At 41.9% G+C, this 26,279-nt stretch overlaps 1 protein-coding gene across 1 annotated transcript in view; it reads left to right on the forward strand.

The window, feature by feature from the left end:
* Positions 1–26,279, forward strand: part of CCDC18 (coiled-coil domain containing 18) — a 2,776,331-nt gene that overhangs the window by 589,563 nt on the left and 2,160,489 nt on the right. Inside the window, exon 5 of the mRNA XM_044086821.1 lies at positions 15,763–15,986. Coding sequence (XP_043942756.1) covers positions 15,763–15,986 — 224 coding nt within the window. The remainder of the gene's footprint in view (positions 1–15,762; positions 15,987–26,279) is intronic.

Below are 26,279 nucleotides of genomic sequence, written 5' to 3' on the forward strand. Positions count from 1 at the left end.
TACCAGAAGAAAAAGAAGCAGAATTTTCTTTTGTTTCACAGCTCACTTTTTGTTGGACAAACATTTGTATTTCCTCCTTAGCATGTTCTGCATCAGAAAATTATTTTGTCCCTACAGGTAAGAATATTCTGAAGATAGGTAGATAAAGCAGTTGGAATCTCATGCATTCTTCTTGACATTCCCTGATTAGTAGTATAAATTTACTCCTCTTCTGCTGGTGTACAGTGAGCAATAATTTTTCACAAACATGCTACTACTTTTAGTTTTGTCCTCCTGCTGGTAGGGTTGTACCATAACTATTAAAGTTCTAGGTTGCTTTCTCATGGCCTGGTTTGGAGCATACACATGATGTGCCCTTTCAATTAACAGCTCCTGCTGTGGAACACCAGTCCAGTTGTTTATTTGTGCTTTCATAAAACTCATGTAGTTTATTCCTTCCTGCTTCTCTGGTACAGCAGAAAATCTTGTGTTTTCCGTGTGTGCTATGTTCTCTAATTCTATTATTTTTTTAAACATATCTTCTTGAACAGTTTCATATTTGGCCATCCTTATCTTCATTTCATCCTCTGATTTTTGCAGTTTTATCACCTCATCAGAATATCTGTTTAAAGCTGCTTCCATTTTTTTCAGCTTTGTGTTATTTGAGTTGACAAATTCCATCGGCGTTTTGTTTATTTTAATAAGCTCTGAGTGCAGTTGACTTAGTTTTTCCTCTAGATTACTGGAAGTCATGTCTTCCACCAAAGCTGGAGCTTGCACTGCTTTTGCTGAAAAACTGCAGAATTCTTCCCAGTGTTTTTTTTTTTCCTTACCTTATTTTGGTTGATTTTCTTTCAGGTTCTCTGAATTTCTTTTTTGCTGGCATGCAGACAGTGCAAGTTACTAGCCAGTTACTGAAATTTACCCAAATAAATGAGTTCACTGTTTTTCTTCTCTGCGTTTCTGTTTTCAGACTGGGAGAGCTGAAATTAACTTCTTATTCCATGTGCAACCATTTTGATGGATCTGAATGATTAGGGTTTTAATTCCTTTTAAGCACCTGTTTATTAAGAATGTGCAGCAGGTACAAATGGAGGGAAGAAAGGCTAGTTGTTCTTGGGGTCTACATTATTTGTGTGTGGAGTTATCGTATGGCCTTTATTATTCCTCCGTCAGGGTTCATTTATCAGCAATTTCAGCATCTTTACCCATGGATCTTTCTCTTTCAATGCAGTTTCATGTCAAAATGTTCCTGAAAGGGGTTTTGCACAAGAGATCTCCAGGAAAACCAGTGCCATCCTCCTTAGGATCTTAATTCTATTTTAGATAAGCTAAAATTTGCTCCATTTGAACCAGCAAAGCTGGCTGAGTTGAGGTTCTTGGAATGGAAAACAGGTTTACTAATTGCTCTGACATTTGAAAGAAGGTATCTGAGTAAAAAGCTATTGTTTTGAGTCAACCCAGTATTATTTCCTATAGAGACAGGGTTTCTTTGAGAACTGATCCTTCTTTCGTGCATGAGGCGGTGTTCAAGTTTACTTTAAGGTAACGTATGCACCTCCCCGTTTTCCATCCAAAGCCTAAAAATGAGGGAGAAGAGAAAGTTTGTGTACTATTTGACATAGCTAAGTCTTTCAGACCTTCAGATCAGTTCTTCAGTTCTTGTGAAGCTAAGAAGGGACAGCCTGTGTCAAAACAGACTATTTCTATTTGGATGTGTAAAGCTATTACCTTTTGTTATACTCACTATAGCAAAACTTTTCCAGGCTTGGTCAAGGCCCACTCTAGTAGGGCCTTGGCTTTAGCTATAGCTTTTTGGAAAGGGTTGGATTGTAGAAGTATTCTAGAAGCTGCTACTTGGTCCTCTGTGCATACTTTCACTTAATTCTTTTTCTTGGTCCAGATCAAGCTTTGCTAGGATCATTCTCCAGGGATGGACTCTTCTCCTTCCACCTCCTAAATGACATTAGCTAAGATAATATAACCATATAGCTAAGGCTACTCTACAAGTGAGCAATATTCTGAAGAGAGTACAGTTGTACATGTAAAACTTAGCATAACAGAATTTAGAATGATCACTGCTGCAGTAGCTGGTTCCTCCACCTATCCCCTTGTTTTTTGGTGGATTTTTTTATGCCATGGTGTGGATATTTATGTTTTGTTGTTCCTAGCCTTATCCTTTCAGGACTCAACCTCCCTGTCTCTGCTGGCAAGAAAGCTCTAAAGGGCTTTGTGCCCAAATTTGTATTTTAGTCAACTCAGCTCGAGCTGCCTGACAGTTTGAGCACATGGGAAGGTCCTGAAACTTTAGAAGCTGGCTGGCTATTAAGTCCTTTGCAGGATATAACCCATGTATCTAAGGCTATTGCAGCAGTGATCATTTGAACATCTACCGTTACGGTAAGGTTTACTTACACAAGTGTACTTTCTTTTCTTTTTGCTAAGTGTATCATTTTTAATGCAGAATGATGAAATTTGTTATCTTTTATGCACCCAGGGTGTTTGATGTTATGCCAGCGGCCTTAGCAGGAAAAAGAGCTTTGTATGTTTCCTTACCTGAATGACTGGTTCGTGGTGGCCATATGAAGGAATTAATTAGTAGCATGTCTGGCTTGGTTGTTTCCATTCCCATATTTGGCGATCCTGAAGAATGCAATTAAATGTGAGTGGTGATCTCTGGTTCTGATACAGAAGATTACCTCTTTTAGGCTGGAGATGGAACTCATTATTTTTCTCTTGCCTATGGAGAATGGACCAAGTGGTCACACATTTGGCATAATGGGTAAGGTTATAGCAGAGTCCAGGTTTGTACCCTTATGTGCCTTCTGGGTCTGATGAAAGCCATTCAAAATGCAGGTGCTGCTGTACATGGTGAGCTACAAGAGATTACAGAATTAGCTCTTTGATAAAAAAAATCATCTTTATTTTGAAGAACCTTATTACAGAGCTGCAACATTTTCTGTTTTCCTTTAATGTCATTGTGACTATTGGGCTCCCAGCAGGAGAATCAGTTGCCGAATATTGACAAGTAGATGCTCTGGTAGCAGGTTGAGGAGCTCACCACAATGTCTTCATTGTCCATGGAAAGTGGACCCTCAGGAGAAAAAGATCCATACAAACCAGCTAGGTCTACAGACAGTATTTCTTGCTGAAAAAGCTCCAGAAGGGAGAGTCCATTGTGCTTAAGCAAGGTCAGTAGTCTATATTGCGCAGTGAAATCAAGCAAAGATGGTATGTGCAAGTCTTACCTCTGTTCAAATAGGGGATGTATCTGGCAGTGGCTGTCATCAGGAGAATTATAAGAACTCTTCAGATCTCTGGGGAACTGTGTGTACTAGCTGACTCTCTGAGCCTCAGTTGCTTTCTTTTACTGGAGATAATTTGGGAAATATACTCCTGTACTCAGATGAGCATGAGAGAATTCATGGGCACATTAACTCCTCTGTGGCAGCATTCTTTTACAAATTTCTCCCTTCTATTTGACACTTCTTTTAAATGTACAGTGTGGTATATAAATGCCAGAACTAATTATTGGCAGTGTAGGTGGCTATCCCAGTGCAGACCTGGGAAATACTACTTGGTTTGAGTGCCATTTGATTGTCCCTTAAGGCTTGGCTGCTTCTTTTGTTCCCTTGATCTTGCCATAAATGCAACTCACTGTCTTGGAGTTGCCATGCTAACTGGAAGAGGTATTCTTTTTAGGCAAAGGGATTTCTTATACCTTTATGGTCTGCTTTCTTTTCCTTGAAGTGGTGCTGCTTTTCTCTTGCAGCTGTTTGATATGGATTTCAATTATTCAAATTGAATTAAATTTTTCAAATCTAGGTGCTTAGGATTTCCCAATCTCTTCCCCCCTTGGCTGACCTTGTGTGACTCGGATTGAACTCTACAGTTCCCTACAAAACGGTGTCTACAGGACTGCAGTCAGTTTCTCTCAGCATTTAAACAGAGTAGGTTGCACACAAAAAGCATTTGTTAAGCTTTCACTTACAGTGCTTTGTAATTAAGCATGTCACCACATTGGTCAGCCATAGGGCTCTTTTTTTCTACTTGAGCGTTTGCTTCCTTCCCCTGTAACTTACGTAAATTGACTCTTACATTAAGAGCTATAATACTTACCTTATAGCTTTAGGACACCTTAGGAAACCTTGTAAACTGCAATAGCCCCGCTACGCTCGGGCTCTCCTCGCTCCCCTCCCGCCCCCAGTACCTCTAAATGTATAGTACTATAGCCACTCCCCCCACTTTCTAGATCCTATCTGCTTTCATCTGGAATAATTCCACCCACTACCATTCTTCTACCTACATTTTAATAGCACCTATTAGCTTTCATCTGGCATTCTCCCATCCCCCTTCCAGTACCTTTACCTCACCACTCTATCTTCTGGTGTTGCATCACCAGGTAAAACAGTTCCTTAACTCACTAGCTGAATCACAGGTAATGATGTACTCCTCTTTACTACCCCTCTTGTTCGCACCATACCTCCTTACCTTGTATGAAAACCAATTTCTCACGGGATTTCAGGTCCCAAAAGGCCATACTATCACCCCAGCTGTAAATCCTTCCACCTTCAACCATACTTGTACCTGATCCTATCCAACATCTTGTTCAGTCTATCAACATCTCAACCCCAAGCACATTAGCTCTAGATCCAAACACTACCACAAACTAATAAACAAATTCCTGAAGTTCATCACCAAGTATAGACTCAACCTAATACTTGGTGGTGATATTCACCCCAACCCTGGCCCACCCACTTCAGATACACATACTCCCTCTACTTGCAATCTAAGCTACAAACCTCCAATTAATAGGCCAACTAATTCTTTCCTAGCTTGTCATCTCAATATTAGAAGCATTAATAACAAGGTACATGAATTACATGCACTTCTGGATGTCCACTCCCCTGAGATTCCCTGTTTATCTGAAACCTGGTTAAAACCTAACACTAAAGACAATGAAGTGTTACCACCTGAGTACAACATACACCACAGGCTGGATCGTGCTTCAAGAAAGGGGGGTGGGGTAGCTGTACTGTATAAATCTGAGCTGAATGTCACCATAGATGTAATACAACCACCTCAGATTAATAAGTCAGAGATTCTTGCCACCAAATTACAACTTAATAAAAATAAATGCATTAATATCATCTGTATGTACATTCCCCCAGGTAACAATATATCTACACTTGAAGATATCCTGCACTGGCTATCATGTCATTACCCCCAAGAAACCCTACTACTTGGAGACTTTAATATAGACTGGGGCACCTGTTCCTCAGAATCCCCAACCACCCATATTAACCCGCATGCATTTACACAAATTATATCCACCCCCTACCAGGATAGGTAAACCCAACCAAAAAGAAAGCATACTTGACTGGGTACTCATAAATACTCACCCCCCAACTGTACACCTCTGGTACCCTCCTTGATGGCCTAAGCAATCACCTTCTCACATATGTAATTAAGCACAAAACCATGAATTCCCAACAACCCTTACTCAGAAAGGTTAGAAACAATAAAAACTTTGACCCTGCCAAATTCCAACAAAAACTAAACTCATGTAATTGGTCTATTCTAAAACACCTCCCCTTAGAGGAAGCAGTAGCATACTTTAACAACAAATTCCTTGAGATCCTTGATTTTTATGCACCTGTTCGTTCAAAGAGAACCAAGGCAAAAACTGTGACATGGCTTTCTAATGAGTCTAAACTCAAAATTACCCTTAGAAACAAAGCATGGGGTTTATGGCGTTCTTCTAAAAACCCTCAAGATCACATTAAATACAGGCAATCCAGGAACGAAACTAAAAAGTCAATTTTACAAGACAAAAAACAATACTACTGTAATTTACATACAGTAAATCAAAATAACCCTCAGAAGTTTTGGGCAGGTTAAAATAATCTACTACATCCTGGACAAACTTCAACCCCAATCCCTGCTGCTACTATTGATAAAAAGCCCTGAAGATGTTTCTGACAGTTTTAACCGATTCTTTACTGAGACAATTCAAGCCCTAGCTAGCCAACTACCTCCTAGCTCCCCTGGTCCTGAAAGTAGCACTCCTAGAAACCTACTCGCATACAGCTTCCAACCAGTCGCCACTTCACTTATCCGTACCTTGATCAAAAAATTAAAACCCACTACACTTTCTGCTGAGCAACTCCCTGCCGAGTACCTACAAAAATCAGCTGATTCTATTGCTTACCCAGTCTCAATACTAATCAGTCGAACCATAGTAGAAGCTAAAATTCCCACCATCTGGAAAATATCCTATGTAATCCCACTTCACAAAGGAGGCAGCTCTACTGAATTCTCCAATTATAGGCCAATAGCTATACTCTCTCCACTTGCAAAGATTATGGAAAAATGTATTCATAGACAACTCATGCACCACCTAATCCAGAATCACCTTATGGCAGACACTCAGCATGGCTTCCGTCCTCATCACAGCACTACTTCAGCCCTCCTAGCCTTTACCAATGCCATAAACCATAATCGCAACAATAATTATATATCCTCAGCCCTCTTCTTGGATCTTTCCAAGGCATTCGATATGGTTCATAGGTTCATAGGTTCATACTAGGCTATCTGCCCAAGGGCATTTATAAGCCTAGCCCATAGTTATTTGGCTTTCGCCACCCCTTTAGTTTGAATAAAACTATGCCTATTATTTTGCTGTGCCTCTGTCAAGCAGTGACACTGAAGTAATCCCTGGGGTATATCTGCGATATACCCCGAACCCCCATCCATTGGTCAAGATTCCTCTTGAACAAGGCCAGCGAGGTGCTCTGCCTCACATGTACCGGGATTTTGTTCCACAGCATAGGGAGTCTCTGGGGTGATGAATCTGTCCCTCCAGCATGTTCTATTAATAACCGTGTCAAAGTTTAAGTCTCCCGCCCTTGTGGTTCTGAGGGATCTAGATTTTTTGAGGTGAAGCATATTCATCAAATCAGGGTTTGACATGGCCTTATATGTCAGGCACAGGTCACCTCTGAGCAAGCGGTATGAGACTGAATAGAGCTGGAGTTCTTTCAGTCGGGCAGCATAAGACATATTTTTGAGACCCTTTATCCTTTTGGTGAGGAACTTTTGGGGCCTTTCCAGCTGCTGCAGGTGTCTGGTCAGATACATTCCGAATGGGGCATTGTACTCAATCATAGGTCTAATGAGTGATGAGTACAGGGGCGATGACCTCCCTTGATCTAGATGTGAATCCCTTCATGATCAGGTGGGCAATGTAGAAGGTTTTCCTAACTACTTTAGCAACATGAGTGTCAAACGAAGGCTACTGTCAACCTGGGTCCCCAGATCCCTGATGACTTCTTCTGTGCTCAGTGGATTGCCACCTATATGGTAGCTAGGGGTAACCTTGTTTTTCCCGAAGGGTATGACTATGCATTTCTTGGCATTTAACTTTAGGCCATGGCTCTGGCACCAGTTATCCGTTTCTGTGAGGCCCTTCTGAAGGATATCTGTGTCAGATGTGTTTTCGACTATGGCCCAGTTTGCAGTCATCTGCAAACTTTGTCAGCCATAACCCTCCTGTGTTTGCTTGTACTTCAGAAAAGTAGATGCCGAACAAGAGTGGACCCAGGACTGAGCCCTGTGGGACACCACTTGTGACAGGCTTTGAGTCTGACATGGCTCCAGCAACTCTGACCCTGTGGGTTCTGTCACTTAGCCAGTTTGCAACCCATCTTGTGATGTATGGGTTTACATTCAAGCTGATGAGTTTTTGATGATACCTGAGTGGGGTATTGTGTCGAAGGCCTTTGCCAGGTCAAGGTAGGCTGTATGGACTGCCTTTCCCTCATCAATGGCCTTGGTGACTGTCTCAAAAGTCAACCAAGTTTAAAAGGCACGATCTGCCTTTGACAAAGCCAAACTGGGTTGGATCCAAAGTCTGCAAGTTCCTATGTCTTTATTTATGAGTTCCATTATGATCCTCTCCATGGCTTTGCAGATAAGGCTTGTCAAGCTAATGGGACGGTAATTTCCAGGGTCAGTGGAGGCACCGCCCTTGTGAAGTGGGACCACAGTCGCCGTGCGCCACTCCTTGGGTGCGTATCCTGAGGTGAGGCTAAGATTAAACAGCTGTCCTAACTGCGGGTTTAATTCCTCATTGAGTTCATGGAGCACACAGCCGGGACACCATCCGGTCCCATGGATGCTGTGTTTTTTGCTTTGGAGAGAGCAGTTCTCACCTGGGCGTTGGAGATGTTTGGGGGGCTACAATCCTCTGGTATAGATATCTCTCCTTTTGGGGGGGGGGGAGTTTGCACTGAACCTGTCAGCCAGTATGTTGGCAATGTGTGTAGGTTCGGTAATCTTCACATCATTTTGAACTAATTCTGAGCATATCTGGGAGTTTCCTCCTAGGTTTCTAACATAGCTAAAGAAGGCCTTATGATTGTCTTTTGAATCCTTGGCGATTTTTCTCTCAAAATTTGCCTTGGATGATTTTATGAGAGCTCTTAGTTTTTTTCTTATAATGATCAAAGGTGTCTTACCTTTCAAGGATTTTGCTCTATCTTGTAGTAGCTTCCTCCTTTTGTTGTAGAGCTTGTTTATGGCTGGGGTCCACCAGACTGGACGCTTGCCTTTGGTGCAAAGAGTCTTAGTTTTGTTTGGGATTGCCTGATCCATGCAGTCCTGTAGGTGCTGGTAGAAGGCATTTGTAAGTGATTCAGCGGTTTGAGTAATGTTTACCACTGGCTCAGGGGCCTTAAAGGAGACCACACTAGTTTTTAGAAGTGTGAAGTTGGCTTTTGAGAAGTTTTTCACTGTGGTCTTTTTTGTTTCAGGTGGGGGCGGGATGAGGACCTCCAGCGAGATTAGTTTATGATCTGATCTCACCAGTGAGGGGTATACTTCCGGTGTTGAACATTGTGATCCCATGTTCGTGATGATGAGATCAAGTATGTTTTCTCCTCTTGTGGGGATGGTGACTAGTTGTTCCATGGCATTTGAGTTTATGAACTCCAGGAACCTTTGGGCTAGAGTGTTTGGGCTTGAGTAGTGTTCCCAGTCTATATTAGGGTAGTTGAAGTCACCTAGTATGATGGTGTTTGGAGATAACATTTATCCCCTCCATTGTTTTCAGGAAGGCCATGTGAGGTTACTGAGTTTGAGAGGGTGGCCTGTAACATGCTACAAATTTCAGAGCAGTCTTGCCTATGGTTAATTGCACCTGGATGGTCTCCGATGCATCGTGCGTTGCCACCAACCTTGAGGTGTGGGTGTCCTTTATGAATATGGACACCCCCCCTCCTTTCTTGGTGTTGTCCGGATTTTGGGGCCGGAACGCATGATATGAGGTGAAACCTGCTAGTGCTGGGGTGCTCTCAGGAGCCTTGAACCAGGTTTCTGTCACAGCACAGACATCGATGTTCTCCATACTGAGAAGGGCCTCGAGTGCGTGCATCTTGAGATTGAGACTTCTGGCATTGAGCAGCATTACCCTTAGTTTTTTTACTTTTTTGTGTTCTAGGGTGGTAGGTTTAGAATTTGAGCCTTGCCTAAAAAAGGCACTATGGGGGTGGCAAGAGCCTTTGCCAATATCCGGAAGCCTAGGGGTGACAGGTGCAAGCCGTCCCTTGCGAAGCAGCGTGGCTTGTCCAGCATGTCATCCCAGGCAGACAGACATCAGGTAGGATTGAAACCATTGAAGGGCTCTAGTATCTAGACAGAATGTTTGCAGGGTGTGGATTAAAAGTTGGTTGATCACCAACTTTTAATCCACACATTGCAAACATTCTGTCTAGATACTAGAGCCCTTCAATGGTTTCAATCCTACCTGAATGGTCGACAGCAGGCTGTCCTCTGGCAAAACAAACACTCTAACCTTCTACCTAACACCCTTGGAGTACCACAAGGCTCTATACTAGGGCCCTTGTTGTTCTCCATCTTCATTAATGACCTTTATACTGTCATCCCAAAAGTCAGCTGTATCCAATATGCTGATGACTCTACTCTGATTTGCTTAGCCACATCGCCAGTAGAGTTATGGTCAGCTACCCAGACCACCTTTAATACAATAGAAAACTGGCTTTCTCAACCTCGTTTGATCCTAAATCCCAAAAAAACTAAAATGCTGTTATTTTCACCAACACGCAAGTCTACAGCTTTCACCTTTACCATGAATTCAAATGATGGCACAATAATCTCCCCTGACCCCTCTACAAAACTATTAGGTGTCATTATGCACAATAATCTCCCCTGACCCCTCTACAAAACTATTAGGTGTCATTATACACAATAATCTAAAATTTGACCTACGTGTTAACCAAACTATCAGAACCATCAATAAAAAACTAGGGTCACTTTACAGAATAAAAGCCTTCCTAACCCCTCCAGCTAAAATTGCCATAGCTCGCTCTCACCTTCTTTCAACCCTTCTGTATGCCGAATTTAAACAAGATTGTCCTTAACAAACTCTCAATTTGCTACAACCACATTGCCAGGTTTGCCACTGGGCTGCCTTTTAGGACACATCATTGCATCAATATAAATCAGCTTGAGTGGCTTGAACTACCCAACCTAATCCAGTATAACCAACTGATTATGGCCTATAAAATCCTCTATAATCCAGACAATACTCCTGCACTTAAAAATATTATCACCCCCTATAACAATCGTAGACTGCTTCAATCCTCTAACAAACTACTAATTCAGACTAGCAAAATTTAATAACACAGCCGGTGACTCTCTATTTGCAAACTCTGTAAGTAGATCCTGGAACTCTCTTCCAGCTGATATTACCTTACTTTCCACCTTAGGTCAGTTTAAAACTAGACTCAAACATTTGTCACTTAACTGGCTATGTCAATGTATGAAGCCTGGCTAACTCTCTCTAGAATGTGTAAAAAATCTGTTAACCAGTTTGCTGTGTAATTTAATTTAATCCTGACTTGCGCTGAGGATTAACTCTAACCTGTGGAACTTGTTTAACTTGCTTACTTATGTAATCTCTGTAAATAGTCTGTAATATGTCATGCTGGTATTATGTAATGCTGTATATGCTTACCCTTGGAGCTTTTTTCCCCGGGCCTCCGCTGAAAATGGACATGCATCCAGTCGGACTATCCCGGTCAACAAATGTAAAATTAAATAAATAAATAAAAATAAATAAATATTCCACTGCAAAATTGCATGGCTCGCAAGTCTTGTCCACTGAGACTTTGTGGATGAATGAACTGTGGCCCAGCACAAGTTGATTCAGCAGATCCATAAAAGGATTTTGCACCTAAACCCACTGTTGTTGAATCTTTTTTCACCTTGGGATGTGAGCTTCTTGATTGAAAGACTTGACCATGCCCCAACTGAATCCACTGGTTCACTGTGTGCGGCATTAGTTTCTTGGAAGAAATACAGTTCTTGGTGCCAAACCCACTTTTGATGGGATCTGTGATCTACTGGTCTGTATCTGATGGGAACTCATGTTATTTATTTACAAAGTTCAGGTATCCTTTAGGACAGACTCAGTTTCTTCTTAAAATGTAATCAGAATTTTCCTGAAATTATTGCATTTGTCTCAGTTTTCTTTGGGGGTATGATTTCTAGGAATAATTTTTTTTTCACATTGGCTTGTTGATTGCCAGGTCAGATTTTACCTGAAGTGGATTTGTGTGTTTAGAATGACAAAACAGCTGCTTTTCTCCTTTGGACAATTAAGAAAGGCTCCTAAAGTGGCTCAAACAATTGCTCTACAAATAGATTAACAGTGTTGTGTTTTGCTATCCGGCATTTGGGCATCTTTAGACAAATTTCTGCTGTCAAAGGCCATTAGACCACAGGTGACTACTTTCAGTACTTACTTCTCAAATGCCTCCATTATAGACATTTTTGCCATGGCCACTTAATCAGTATACATCTTTGGCAAGCACTGTTATTTGGAGTGTGATTGCAGGAATCTTCCTATGAGGTTTAATTTTTACTGCTTGGACTTGTTCCCAAGACTTAACCAGTATGGAAGGTTTCCAGATTATAACAGATTTTTACTGACTGCATTAGCTGATTTGCAACAAAACCTTCTGCACTTAGTGCTTATTACAGTTCTACTGCCTATTTGCCAGGATGGCTAATCCATCCTGTGACTGTAAGTAGAGATTATTTTAAGTTGGATAGCTGTACAATTTATTATGTGTTCGCTTGTTATTTTTTTTCATGCTCTGCTGGTTGTGGTCACTGAGTTATTGTTGGGGGGATAGTAAACTTATTGACACATGGGCTAAGTACAATCTCCAAGCCTGTTGTATGACATGGCCTGAATTTTCAACAGCAGCCCTTCCTTCATGTAACTAAAAGAGAGAATGTTGTTAAGCTGGAGATAACAAAAGAGAAATTCTCCAGTTACCTTCTTGTTGAGAGTTTCCTCACAGATCAGCTACTACGGTGAGTGCATATATATTATTTATGGTGAGCATGCATGCATAGCAGTAGTTTATTTTCATTTTTAAGTGGCCTTGGTGTTTCTTGATAGCCTTGATTACTGTGGGAGGTCTTGTTTGGCCACCAACCACTTTTGTCAGTAGTGTTGGGCTTTATAGACACGGCTGATTCCTATAGAAGATTTAAAATTGTTATGGCTGTGTCTAAAATTAACTTTGTTAGCTTTATTATCTTTCTGGCAGAAGGGCAGGAATTTTACGGAGACATGCATCTGGAGTGTTTCTTCCCAGGCCTCTGCTAAAAATTGGCTTTGTTCCAAGTCAGACTTTCCCGGTAAACAAATGTTAAATAAATAATAAAAATTTCCCTTTTTTTAATTTTTTTATTTATTTATTGACATTTGTTAACCTGGTTAGGTCAGCTGGGCCAGAGACCCATTTTCAGTGGAGACCCGAGGACAAAAGCTCCAGTTACAATACAGTAAACTATACACAAAAAGTTTGGTTTGCAAATACATACCAATTGCAGTTTGACATGCACTACATACATATTGCAGTTTGACCTACAATTGCATAAAAATACCCCCCCCCCCTTTTTATTTGTTAATAACAGTTATGAAGTGGTATAGTAATGTGCATGCATGAGGTGAAAAGGGTATTAGGAGGCAGAATAAAATGCTAAAGCAAATATGATTAGATAAAGGAGAGTAGTGGAGATTAGGTAGGGTCATGACAGGTGCAGGTTTTAGTGCTAAGTAAATGAAGTCTGAGTTCTTTCTTAAAGTGTATAGGGTGAGTAATCGAGCACATGTGGAATGGAAGTTTATTCCAAGCTTGGGATACAGTGGGATTTATACAGTAGCTTACCAATAGTTTTTTTTTTTGTTTGTAGATGTCAAGGAGTTGCTGATTAGTGGTATGGAGTGGGCAAGTGGGAGTATATGTGGATACTAAGGAGGAGAGAGGCAGGGCAGGAGGATTGTTTGTAGAGTATAGAGTGAGTAATTTGAAAATGAGATAGGAGTTGTGGAAGTTCAAGCCATTGAAGAGAATTGAGTGCAAGGCAATGGTGAGAGTTATAAGGAGAGTTTGTGACAAATCTTGCAATTTTGTGGTTTGTTGGAGTTTGGCCAGGGTAGTGGACTGAATATTAGGATTGGGGTGGCATAGAGAAGGGAGGGGAGAAGAACAGCCTGTGCCAAGGAGAGTCTAGCATTAGAGGTTAAGAATTTATGGTTTCGATAGAGCATACCCAATTTTTGGTGAGTTTTTTTTTATACTGTGAAGGATATGTAGGTTAAATTTGAGTTTGTCAATAATGGCACCTAGAAGCTTTGTGTGGGTGTCAGGTTGTATGGTGGTATTTACTGGAGGATATGAAGAGAAAGATAGATTTAAGGTGAGTGAGAGAACGAGGGAGGAATAGCAGTTTTTTTTTTTTTCTTTGGGTTCAAGATGAGTAGATTATCAGACAGCCACTTTTCAATGGATAGAAAGGTTTCCTGGGTAAGAGTGTGGAGGTCAATGATATTGCTGGAAGTGAAGGTGAGTAGGGTCGACAGCGTACTGAATTAGAGCAGATTGTTTGCAGGAAGTGTGAAGTTCATTAGTAAAGGTATTGAGCAGGAGGGGACCCAAGATGGAACCTTGGGGTACCCCGGTAGTAACTGGGAGGTAGTGTGAGCAGGAGGAGAGCTATCGAACGGATTGTTGTCTTTGAGACAGGTAACTAGAGAAAAATGCTAGGGCGGAAGGAGATGCATTGAGGTTAGAAAGTTTAGTTAGAAGTAAAGGATGAGAGAGAGTGTCATAGGCTTTAGAGAGTCAAGGAAAAGGCAGGATACAAGATGATTTTTATCATGGGCCTCAGCTATTGTGTGTGTAAATGACAGGAGGGCTGTAGTAGTGCTATGGTAAGGGAGGGGAAGCCATGTTGAGTGGGTTTGAGAAAGTTTTATGCTGGAGAAGATAGTTTACGAGTTGAGTGTATACATTTTTCAAGTATTTTGGAAAGAGGAGAGAGGATAGCAATTGGTCGAAAGTTTGATGGTTCAGTTGAGTTCCCACCTTTATGCAGGGGGATGGTGAAGAAGGACTTCCAAATCTCTGGGACTTTTTCTTCCTTAATAGATCTATTGATTAGTAGGGCTACTGGATAGGCTATGGATTCAGCAGCTAATTTGAGGAAAGTGGATGGGAGATTGTCTGAGGAGTTAGATCTGGGTTTAAGCTTTAGTAGGAGTGATTTGATGAAGGAAGTCGGAACATTATTATTTTTTAATAGATAAATAGCAACTATCACTATATACAAAGGTGTCAGTATCTGAACATAAGATATGTAGATTAGAACTATGAGCCGCAGCTAAAATAGTGAACATAAAATGTGGTTTAATAATTAATTAGAAAGTAATTCATTTGTATCCAACAGTTGCAATCACAAGTTAGTCAATTCATACTTATCTTAATGGCAAATAGCTCTTTAAGAAAAACAGTAGGACGTAATGTGTCTCTCATAGATTATCTATTCTCTTGAGCAGGCTTCCTATCCTTGTGAAACAAAGCTCATACATAACCATATTCAAGTGTAACTTGATCCAATGGATGGGAAATTGCAGATTATTTCTTGGTGTGGCACTTGTGAACAGTAATAGAAAAGGGCAGCCTGTGAAAGCTTGATGTGTACAAGCCTATGCCATAACTCGTAAAATTCCTTGGTGTATTGAAATGTATCAGCAATATTTTGGCAAACTTGGGTAAGCTTGGTGAGGCTGAAAACAGCTGTTGGGCTAATAGCTTAGTAACCACCTTGAACCTGTAATTTTGATAAATTCATTAAATGGAGGATCAGACTCTGTCTTCCACCTGAGGTCTACGTATACATCCTGGCATAATGGTTAAGGTGTTTGTCACAGTCACATGGTACAGGGTTTGATTTTCACCTTGGGAAGCATGGCAATCAGCTATGAATCTATAGGCCAACACTTTGTTATAGAGGTCAGTCTGTTTTTTTTTCACAATCAGTGCTTTTGAGATTAACACAGGTGATTTTGAGCTGAAGTTGCAAGGTGGTTATTTTCATAATGGAATTTAGCAGGTGTTCTTCACTTGACATGTTGCTGAGATTTAATTAACATTGCACTGTTATATGTTAAAGGGAATGTAAGAGAAAGAAAGAGTTTAAACAGCCAGAAGTGGAGAGAATATGCCCTTTTTCCAGCTCTAAGCTCACATGGGCTGGAAGCAAAATGGGATATTCATTTGCCTGCTATTTGACCAATTGTAAGGACCTTAAAGACCTTTTCTTTTGGCTTTATATTTATTTATTTTTTTTATTAGTAGTGTTTGTAAATTTATCTGTTTTTGTGTAAACTGTTCTTTTTGGCAGAGGAAGACAGGAAATGGCAGCAACTGGACCCCATTATTAAACAGACTGAAAAGGAGCGCTCAAGATATATTGCTCAGATTGTAGAACTTCAAGGAAGCCTTGCAGAAGCAGAAGCAGAAATTTCATCTTTGCAAGCCCGGATGGCACAGAGAACAAGTCAGTTTCAAGTCATACAGGAGGAAATGCTGGAGAAAGCTGCTAACACAACAAATCTAGAACGTGAGGTGATGAAAAAGAATCTGAGCCCGTTATGGTTCATCCTGATTTTTTTTCAGCATTGTGTTTATTGTTGCTTTTGATTTCACAGACTAATTGAAGCTTCTGATATATAAAAATGTTTATTTTTTTAAAGCGTATGTATTTCAAAGCAGTGAAAACTTAATTTTGAAACTAAAGAAAAATATGTACTCTGAAGCTGAAAGACTTAATTTGAAAACAAAAGAAAACTGTAGAATTGAGTGTGTCTGACTCAGAAGAAGAGTTGACGTTAGTTGAGTACAATAAAAATGCACAGAAATGAAATGTTTTCATGATAAAGTTAACCACAGGGTACTTCATTATAATTTTCTTGAACCCAGCAGATAAACAGCTGTTTTTGTTTGTTGCTGGCAAATTATTACTTGTTTATTTAGTGCATAGTATATCACTCGGATGGCATATCTAGAAGTAAGCCACATTTAATGAGATGTAGCTGCCAGACAGTATGACAATAGAAAGGATTTTCTAATTAGCTGTTTATAAGTGGATCATACTGAGATAAGCACATCATCTACTATATAAAATGTATAATTTGTGGGAACATCTTACATTATTTTATATTGATAACTTTTTGCTGTTATTCCCTTTATTAGCTTTGCATTTTCAGCTGGCTACTTTTTTGACCCCATCATCATCTTAAAGAATCATGTTGTATTCTTGTGGTTAAGTGATTACTTGAAGCACAGCTGTGATTATTGTGCTCAGTTCCTTGTGCAGTCTATAGTACTACTTCCAGTGACATCTGTTGTCGTCTTCAAGGTTGTACACTAGGTCCTCTGAAAACATGTCTTTTTAAGCTTTAGATAAATTGAATGGTAAAGACATGTAAAGCAGTAGGTAATATTTCATCAATTTATGCAATATCTTTATCCCTTTAACATTTGGGTGCAACCCCTCATAACTGCTGGGTGAACTGAAACTCAGAAGCAATCCGTGTCAGACAGCTAGCACTAATGTTAAATGATTCTAGGGCTTACTAGACAAGGACAGCTGATCTGTGACTGAGCTTGTATAAGAGAGTATTTTTCTAAAGGGAAAGCTTAAATATTGTTACTAATGATTTCTCAGGAAAGTGTAGGTATTCTGGGTGTCCAGTATTGTTTCCTTCTAAGTATGTTTTTTTTTTCTTGGTTTGCTTTAAAAAACTGTTAGTTTCCTTTCGCTGTCTGTTATATTTAGTGGTGAAGTAACCATTATTTACCAGCCTTAGGTAGGGGGGAGAGGAGGTGTTAATTGACTGTATACAAGTTCTATGTCAAGATTTGACCGACAAATTTATCATTACAGAAATGACTTTTTTGTTTTTTGTTTTTTTTTTTTTTTTTTTTTTTTTTTTTTTTGCTTTTAAACTTTGGAGTACTGCATTTCCCTTTTGAATTTTGTGCTTCGTGTTACAAATACTTATTTCTCCATGGCAGCATTTAATATTGTGAAGAAAAACAAAATTGTGATGAGAAAGCTTGATATTAGAATTTCTCTTTTCAAGTTTGTCTGACAGTGGTAATGCTGAAACTTGATTTAATTTTAATGTCAGGTACCCTCTTTGGTGGCTGTCTATTGTATTTATTCTTTGTTCTCCACTTCAGTATTTTCTGTGAAACAGCTTTGCTTGGTAGTGCATTGCCGTATGCCAGAGCCTGCTGTGGCATTACAAGCCACCCTAGGAAAATGCACCTAGATCCTGAAACTGACACTTTTTTTTTTTTTTCTGTCTTTGTATAGTTTGGATTTTAATCCCACCTGTCATCAGTAAAATATTTCCACATTCCTTGTCTACATCTAAGCCTTGTGTGTCCATATACCAGGCAGTAACAGCCCAAGACCTGCACTGGCATCCTCAACCTTGTTCTGGCAGAAGGGCATAACATGAATCACTGCAATAAACGCCAGTAATTCAGTCAGGCCATCCACAGACATGTGAGGTAGAAACATTTATCCTCCCTTTCTACTAAAAGTATAATGGCATTTAATAATCCTCATGTGGAGACCATCAGGAGAGTCCTAGGCACATCTCTAGATCTCCAGCTGAGCAGTGTCAGATAGCCTAAGCACTGGAGAGTCTTTTTCTGACAGTCCTCCAGCTCCCACATGTTGTATGTTCAACCCTGACAAGTCAGGGATTCCATTTCCACCCTTTATCCATGTTGAAAGATAAAGGAATCTAATGATTTGATGTTAATTTTCATTTGTTTGTCTACCTGTGGCGGTTCCAGATCTGACTTGGATGCTTTGCAAGCTGAAGATTCGAAGCTCGAGCTCCTCTTCTCTCTCCCATAATGCCTCATTTCCCCCAGATTATCCTCAGAATTGAGGTTGTGTCGCTAGAGCTCCTTTCATTTGGTTTGTGGATATTTTTTCTTAAGTCGGCTTTTACCCCTTCATATTTCTGACTCTTATTGTCTTCTCTTTCTCCCCTTCTAGTTTGTAGTAGCTTGTACTTTCCTTTCCCGTGTGTTTCTTCTGTGTGGTCCGGACTTCTGCTCCTTTTCTTTTTCCTCTGTTGTTTTCCCAAGTCTCTAACTGGGTTTGTCATTGATGAAAAACCTGACAAACCTTTGGGTTTCAAAAAGTGCCTTTCCTGTGGGCACAAGATTCCGTTATCTGATGCCCACAGGGAGTGCATCTACTGTTTAGGCCCAGCTCATTTAGTTCCTGCTCTGTTTGTGAGAGATTTAATCTGTGGGCATTGATGGATCACAGAAACAAGCTGGTGCTTAAGGGGTTGCTTCTTTCTTCTGCTGCTCCTGCTCAACCATCTACTTCAGGGGCTCAAACCCCTGCTAGGAAGCACAAGGAGGCCAGGGACCAGAGAAAACATTCCCCTGGTCCTCCTCAGAGCCACCAACAAAGGCACCTAAAAAATTGGATCAGAGGCCTTCGGATCCGACTATCCTGGGTTCTTTCCGTTCGGCTGCTCATGCTCCCATTGCTGCTCTGGAGCCTGGTGTCTCTGTGCAGAAGTCTCCCTACTCAGAGACCTCCCCCAAAGAGTGTCCAGGCCACCTTCAGCATCCTCCGTCAGGTCATCCTCGAGCTTATCCGAAGATGAGGTGGATAGACCAATGAGGAAATTTCTGAAGGCACAGATCCAGATGGGGTCTTTTCCAGCTCCATCCTCTTCTGGATCTGTGAGCAGACATTCTCCAGTTTGTCCTGTCTGCTTCTCTGATCTGACCTCCTGCTTTGGAGTTGTCGAATCCGATGGCCTCGAGAATCAAGATGTCGGATCTGGTAGTGGTTATTACCTGCAGTCCGACTGCCACCCTGTGACGAGCTTGGCTCTGACGGTGTCAGGGCCCATTGCATCTCAGAGCTGAAGCTTAGACGTCGGATCCGGGGGGGGGGGGGGTTCATTTTGAGACTGAAGTTTTCAGAGCTGTCACTTACCCTCAGAGCCTCCGTGTTTGACAGCTCAGCTCAGACTCCCCCCTCAGAGCTGATGATTGGTGGGGGCTCCAGAGAGGTCTGCTCCAACAGTTTCAGCTCCAAAGGGGGCGTGTCTTGGGTCTTCGTAGTCCATCTGCTTTCAAGGTGGTAGAGGGGGTCCTGTCCCATCCTAGGGGACTACTGGTTTTCCCTCCATCGGACCCAATCCCTACGTCCACAGAGTCTGTGCCTGAGACCTCTCATCTACCACTGGCTCAGCCTGTGCTTGAAAGCCTTCAATCCTTCCCTACTGTGGAATCCTAGATTTCTTCTGATACCTGCCCAGAGCATCCCACTAGGGAGGTCCCTCTGAAGAAGTGTAAAAGGAGACATTTGGATTCTCCACAGGAATCTGTCAGTATTGATGCTGACTTCGAGGAAGAGATCCCGTAGATCTCCACCCGACTGTCTGTTTTGCATACATCTTAGAGATTCTCCATCAGAGAGATGGACGGTCTTTCAAAAACTCTAACCCAGAGGAGTCTCCCCCTGCAGATCCTCTTACTGACTTAGTTTCTTCCAGAGCATGGAATGACCTGGGCATCATAGAGCCCATACTCAAGCGGGGTAACAAGATACTTAGTGGTCCATTAGACAGGCTATTCTGGACTAGAGGGAATCCCAGTAGATGCCTTGGTTGTTGCAGCAACCACCAAGAAGGAGCTAGCTCAGGAAAGCTCTGCTGTCCATCCCCCTAACAGGGAGTCTAGGGCTTTGGACAGGTTTGGAAAGAGAGTTTATGCTTCATCCACCTTTGCCTTGCGAGTGTTAAACTATTTGTCCCACTTTACCAGGCTACAAAGGGAATTAATCAATGAACTTACTAGCTCAATCCCAGAGTCCAAGTCTAATGAGGAGTGCAAAGCTTTCTCCTCCTTAATGACCACTTTTCATTCAGTATCCAATTCATCCATGAGGTTAATTTCCCACACTGTGGAAGGCACCTCAAGGACAGCAGGTTCAGGCATTGCCATTAGATGTCATGCCTGGATGCGGTTGTGTGACTTAACAAAACCCTTCAGAGAGTCATTTGTCAATGTACCTTTTGATAGTTCATCATTTTTTGGCCCCACAGTTCAACACACACACTCTCCTGGACCAAAAATGATGGAAAGGCCTTGTCTGCCATCAGAATCCGTTTTTCTTCACTACAAAGATCCTTCTTCAGGAATCAGCATGGGGTAAAAAAAACTGGTTCAGGAAATCTCAAGGTCCTTTCCAGGAAGCTCAGGGAGACTTTTCCTCTAGAGGCAGAGGAGGAAATAGTTATAGTGCTGGATGCCGTCCCTGAGGCAGAGGGGCTGAGTGTAATCAAGGGTCTCGAGATTCCTTTATGGACAGGCCTTTGCAGCACTGTTGAAGGGTTGCCCTACTGCCCTTCTCTGGTGGCAGTCATGGGATGCTTATCCTTGCATCCAGAAGCCTGGATAGCCATCACAAATGACTGATGGGTGCAGAGGATTGTATTTAGAGGATATTCTGTTCCCCTTTTAACTCTTCCCAAACCAAAGAATCACCTCCGATATGTACCACCGAAAGGGAGGCAGCAGCAGTAGAAATTACAAAACTGCTGCAAAGAGAGTCATCAAGGAGGTCCCTCTATCAAGTCAGATCGAGCGTTTACTCAAGGTTCTTTTTAGTACCAAAAAAGACAGGGGATGTAAGGCCTAGTGAACTTAACATGTCAGAAAAAGGTGAAGAACTCAAAGTTCAGGATGTTCACAGTCCAATCCATTCTACCTTTTCTGAAGCTGGACAATTAGATGTACTCAATAGACCTGAAGGACGTGCACTATCATCACATGATGAACAGGCGCTCCAGACGGTATCTTAGTTTCAGGCTGGGGGCCAGTCGTTATGCTGCCGTTTGGTCTCACCACAACTCCCAGGGTGTTTACTAAATGTATGGAAGTAGTTGTAGCTCATTTCAGACTGCAGGGTTCCCATGTCTTTTGTTATATGAATGACTGGCTCCTAACCACTTCGACCAGACATCTACTCATTCAAGCCAGGGGACTACCTGTTGCTGTTTGCTCTCATTTTAGGTGTGACAGTGAACATGCAAAAGGCACAACTACTGCCGGTTCAACTGATACTTTATCAGGGCACATTTAGACATGATCAAAACCATGGCTCACCTACCTCCAGACAGAGTGTCGACCCTCATGTGCTGTCTCCCAGATTCTAGCAAGGCCCAGTCCTGTGGTGAAATTGGTGCTCAGGGCATTGGGCTTGATGGCTGCCACAGTAACCCGGTTATACATATGAATACTACAGTGGACGTTGTCAGTCCATTGGTCTTTACACGGCCACACACACCGAATCATCTGATCAGGCTATCATGTATATGCAAGGACTCTCCTATGGTAGCTCCACTCCTCGGAAGTAATCAAAGGCAGTTCCTTTGTTCTCTGTTTGCCAAATGCCACTCTGATCACGGGCGCCTCCCAGACAGGATGGGGGGGGGGGGCTTTTCTGGGACGGACTGTTCATGGCCTGTGGATTTCTCAGGATACCAAATTGCATATCATTGTCCAAGAGATGAGAGCAGTCCTTCTAGCACTGCAAGCATTACACAGCTTTCTTCCTCTGTGGACTATTGCGATCCAGATGGACAGTATATCCATAGTGCGGTACATCAACAAGCAAGGAGGAACCAGAATTTACTCACTGTGTCGAGAAGTAGTGGGAGTATGGCAATGGCCGATCTCTACCAACCTCTTTCTAGATGCAACACACATTCCGGGGGCGGGGGGGCAACATTGTAGCGGATAGGCTCAGCAGAGTTTTACTGATGCCTCATGAGTGGTCACTAAATCAATGAGGGGCAAATATGATCTTCCTCAAATGGGGTCAGCCTTGCTGAGATCTTTTTGCGTCCCCCCTCAACAGCAAATGCAGCAGGTTCTTTGCCTTGATCCCCCCTCAGAGACGGTCAGCCATGCATGGCCTTTCGGTCTACTTTATGCATTTCCTCCATTACCTGTGTTTCCCAAATTTCTTCAGAAAGCACATCAGTTCAAGAGCAAAGTAATTATCATCGCTCCCCTTTTGGTCTCGCCAAGTCCGGTTTACTTTCTTTTGACCTCACCTGGTTTGTCCTCCTTGGACACTAGAACCTGTGCCAGATCTACTGTCCCATCTGTCAGGGCAAATTCACCCGGATCTTCAAGTTGTATCCGAGGTCAGATCTGGAACCCCTCATAGGTGGAGGAAGAATGAAAATAGACAACACAGATGGAATGTTATGGTAAGAACATAACTTCTTTTTGTCTGTTGTTTTCTGATGCAGCTGTGGGTTGTTGGATCTAACCTCTGCACCTGTCTTGAAGCTCTTCAGTTTCAGAGCTCCTACTCCTCCCCTACCTATAATTCCCTGGTCTCCACCTTATTACCTCCTATCTTGCTTGCTGCCTGAGGTGTTAGGTCATACTTCTGAAGGCTTCATTCTGTATCCTTTGTGGAAATTATTTTACAGCTCTTCCCTTACAGAGAGAGTTTGTATTCTCTTCAGTTTCTTAAAAAACTGTTATAGTAACATCTTTAAGTAGTTTAGGCATGTTTTTTCTTATGTAGGTAGAATAGGTGTTTAGGATTGTGTGGTCAAGATGTATACATGTAGAAACAGAAGAATGTTCATAGTTTCAATTGTTTAAAATTGTTCAGAATTGCTAAGTTCGCATTTAGCACTCTATGTTACGTTTAGACAGAAGTATATTCAGCTCTTGCTGTCAGGCAGTTATTTCTGTGTTTGCTTGTGTTTTCTTGTTTCTTCCATGGCTGATGGTCAGGGTTTAATAAAGTGCACTGATTGTGGGCATAAGCTGCCCCCCAGGACCCCCATAGTCCCTCTGCGTATACTGTTTAGTGGTCACTCATCTGGATACTGCATGTCAAGCCGACACTTCTTTTAGTGCTGAAGTCATGCAAAGAAGAGTGAAACTGATTATCATGGGAATCCTTCCTCCCCAGACAGGGTCTGTCACCCCCTTCTTCCTCATCCACTGCGTCCCCAAGAACTAAGGATAAAAAAAACTAGGGAGAAGGCAGCTTCAGACAGGGATAAGAACTCCAGACATGTCAAGTCCAAAGAGAAATCTAAAGAAAAAGTGGACTCCAAAAAGTCTTGGAAGAGGTCACCTGATCCATCCTTGACTTTGGAATCAGATCCAGAAATACTAAGACTATCAGAGCCAGCTGTTTCTTAGCACTGAATGTTTGCAGTTCAGCCCCTATTTTCACCAGATCCTCATTTGCCAGTACTACAAGAGAAGATGATGCTCCTGACTTTTATTGTTGTATTCCTCAAGAAGTCTGACAGAATGATGTGAAAATTTATCAGGAAGCAGATACAGCTTTCTGTTCACTCAGTACTATCCTCTGGGAACATACTCGGTGCTGATATACCTACTCCTCATCAGTTCTCTAATCCAGGACCAGTTTGCCTGTTGGCACCAGTTGCTTTGGGCTCGATCTGTCACGGAGCACCTTTGCTAGAACCAGTAGTTCAGGTGACTTCAACTCCAACTGGTTCCCTACCGGTTTCATATCCAAAGGAGTCTGGGAGCCGAAATTTTGGTGTTGAGGCTTGGGGGAGGGTTCTATGTCTAAACATTTGGAGCCATCTCTTCCCCTCAGTGCTTCAGTTCTAGGTAGCTCATCACCAGATCAGCCTCTGGGTCAAGATATATTGGTTCCAAGGTTCCCCTCATGTTTGAGGACAGGAGGGAGCTCCTCGGCCTTTGAGGCTTTCGAGTGGGTCCTTTCAATGCCGAGGGAAGGGTGCTGTCTCCAAGATTGGAGCTATCTGAACCCTGACTGGAATCAGCTTCTGTTTCTCATCTGTCTGTCAGACAGGGACTGTTGCTCCCACAGGTTTCCCAGGCAACCCAGTGTATTCGGTACTGGTCTGCTTCTGAACCCCCTGAAACCTCCCTAATGAACAGGCAGGGGGGAAAATCCTGTAATAAAAATGTTTATACAGAAAGCAAGAATGTGCAAGGCCAAGTTGATCCTCATTGCCTCTTTCTGGCTCTGGAGACATTGTTTCCATTCCTATGGTCCTTTCTAGTGCATCTTCCATGGAAACTGGATCAGTATCCATATCTGTTGACACACCCCTCCAGATTAGCTTCCCTGGACCAGAAAGCCATGAAATTAACTGCTTGGTTCTTCCACTTCTGACTTTAACCAGAGATGCCAGACTTTCCTTATCGGTTGTTCAGATCTTAGCATCTCAAAAACATGCCGTTAACAAATGTGCCATAGCAAATGGAAATGGTTTACTCATTGGGCATCATTCAAAGGTCTTGACTCCTTTCAGGCTCCTGTTCCCTTCATTCTAGAAAATTGGAACTTTTTCACAATGGGTCTAGTTACTCAACTATTAATATAGGCTGGAACAACTATCCTGTAGCCTTTTTGAAGATTTTTAAAGGGAAATTTTTTAATTTGACCCCCAATTAGAGATCCAGCACCTCTTTGGGACATTACTGTCATGTTACAAGCATTGAGTAAGCCTCCATTTGAACCAGTAGCATCAGTGGATTTATAATTTCTGTCTTGGAAAACATTTTTTCTGGTGGCTGTCACTTCAGCTATGCACATATCAGAGATGCAAGCACTATCCTGCAAACCTCCATATTTGTTTTTTCGTAAGGATAGGGTTTCACTGAGAAGTAATCTTTCCTAAGGTGGCATCCAAACCTAATCTAAATTAGGCAATAAATCTACCAGTCTTTTTCCCACAATTTTTTAATAAAGGTGAACACATTCTTCATATGATGGGTGTCCATTGTCAGCTCAGGTTTTATCTTCATAGAACTAAGCCTTTCAGGAAAGTCTGATCAACTATTTGTGGCATTCTCCAAACAAAAATTGGGCAAGGAAGTGACAAAGGTTACTCTCTCTAGATAGTTATGTGATTGTATTACATTTGTGTACAATAAAAAGGGTTTGTCTTTACAATCTAAGCCCTAAGGGTCAATCCACAAAGACAGTGGCAACTCTTCAGCCTTTACCAGTAGACTTCCTATTGGTGATATCTGTGCAGCTGCCACTTGGCCAACAGTTGAACGATTTGTGTCACATTATAAACTGGATGAACAGTGAAAGTCTCACTCATCCTTTGGCCCCAACATTTTCAGGAATGTCCTTCCTAATACCACCCGGGGCTATATGCTTGGGAATCTGTCCCATAGTTGAATCAGATGAAAATAGACAATATTGGATACAAAAGTTATGTACTTACCATAACGATAAATTGATGTTGTTTGATTTTCATTCAGTTCAACATCCCTTCCATTTGCACTCTGCCAAATTGTCACAAATGAGACCCAGAGGGCCTGTCAACTTTGGCATTCTCTGTCAGTAAGCAGTCGTGACTGCCAGTGCTGTATTAACCATGTCATGGCTGTTGTCGTACTATTTAGAAATAAACCAGATTAAGAGTTAATTCGCTATTGTAAAGTTGCCTGCTTGTACTTTGGTTTATTATTATATCGGGGCAAACTCAATCTGAGGCAGTAAGGAGGAGACCAGGGAATTATAGGCTAGGGAGGAGTTGGCGAAGTTTCTGGTGTCATTCTAAGGGGATCCAGTATGTGTCTGCTTGGGATGACATGATCGACAGACCTCGATGTTTCACCAGCGATGGCCTGCACCTGTCACCCCAGGGATTCTGGATACTGGCCAACGCTCTTGTCACCCCTATAGTGCCTTTTCTAGGCAATGTCCTGAAGATAAAATTACCACCATAACAGCTACAAGCAAACAAAATCTGAGGGTTATGCTACTCAACGAAGTCTAAATCTCAAAATTCACTCACTTGAAGC

The sequence above is a fragment of the Protopterus annectens genome, chromosome 10.part0 (genome assembly GCF_019279795.1).
Source record: "Protopterus annectens isolate FY-2018-M chromosome 10.part0, PAN1.0, whole genome shotgun sequence".
Taxonomy (NCBI): Eukaryota; Metazoa; Chordata; order Ceratodontiformes; family Protopteridae; genus Protopterus; species Protopterus annectens.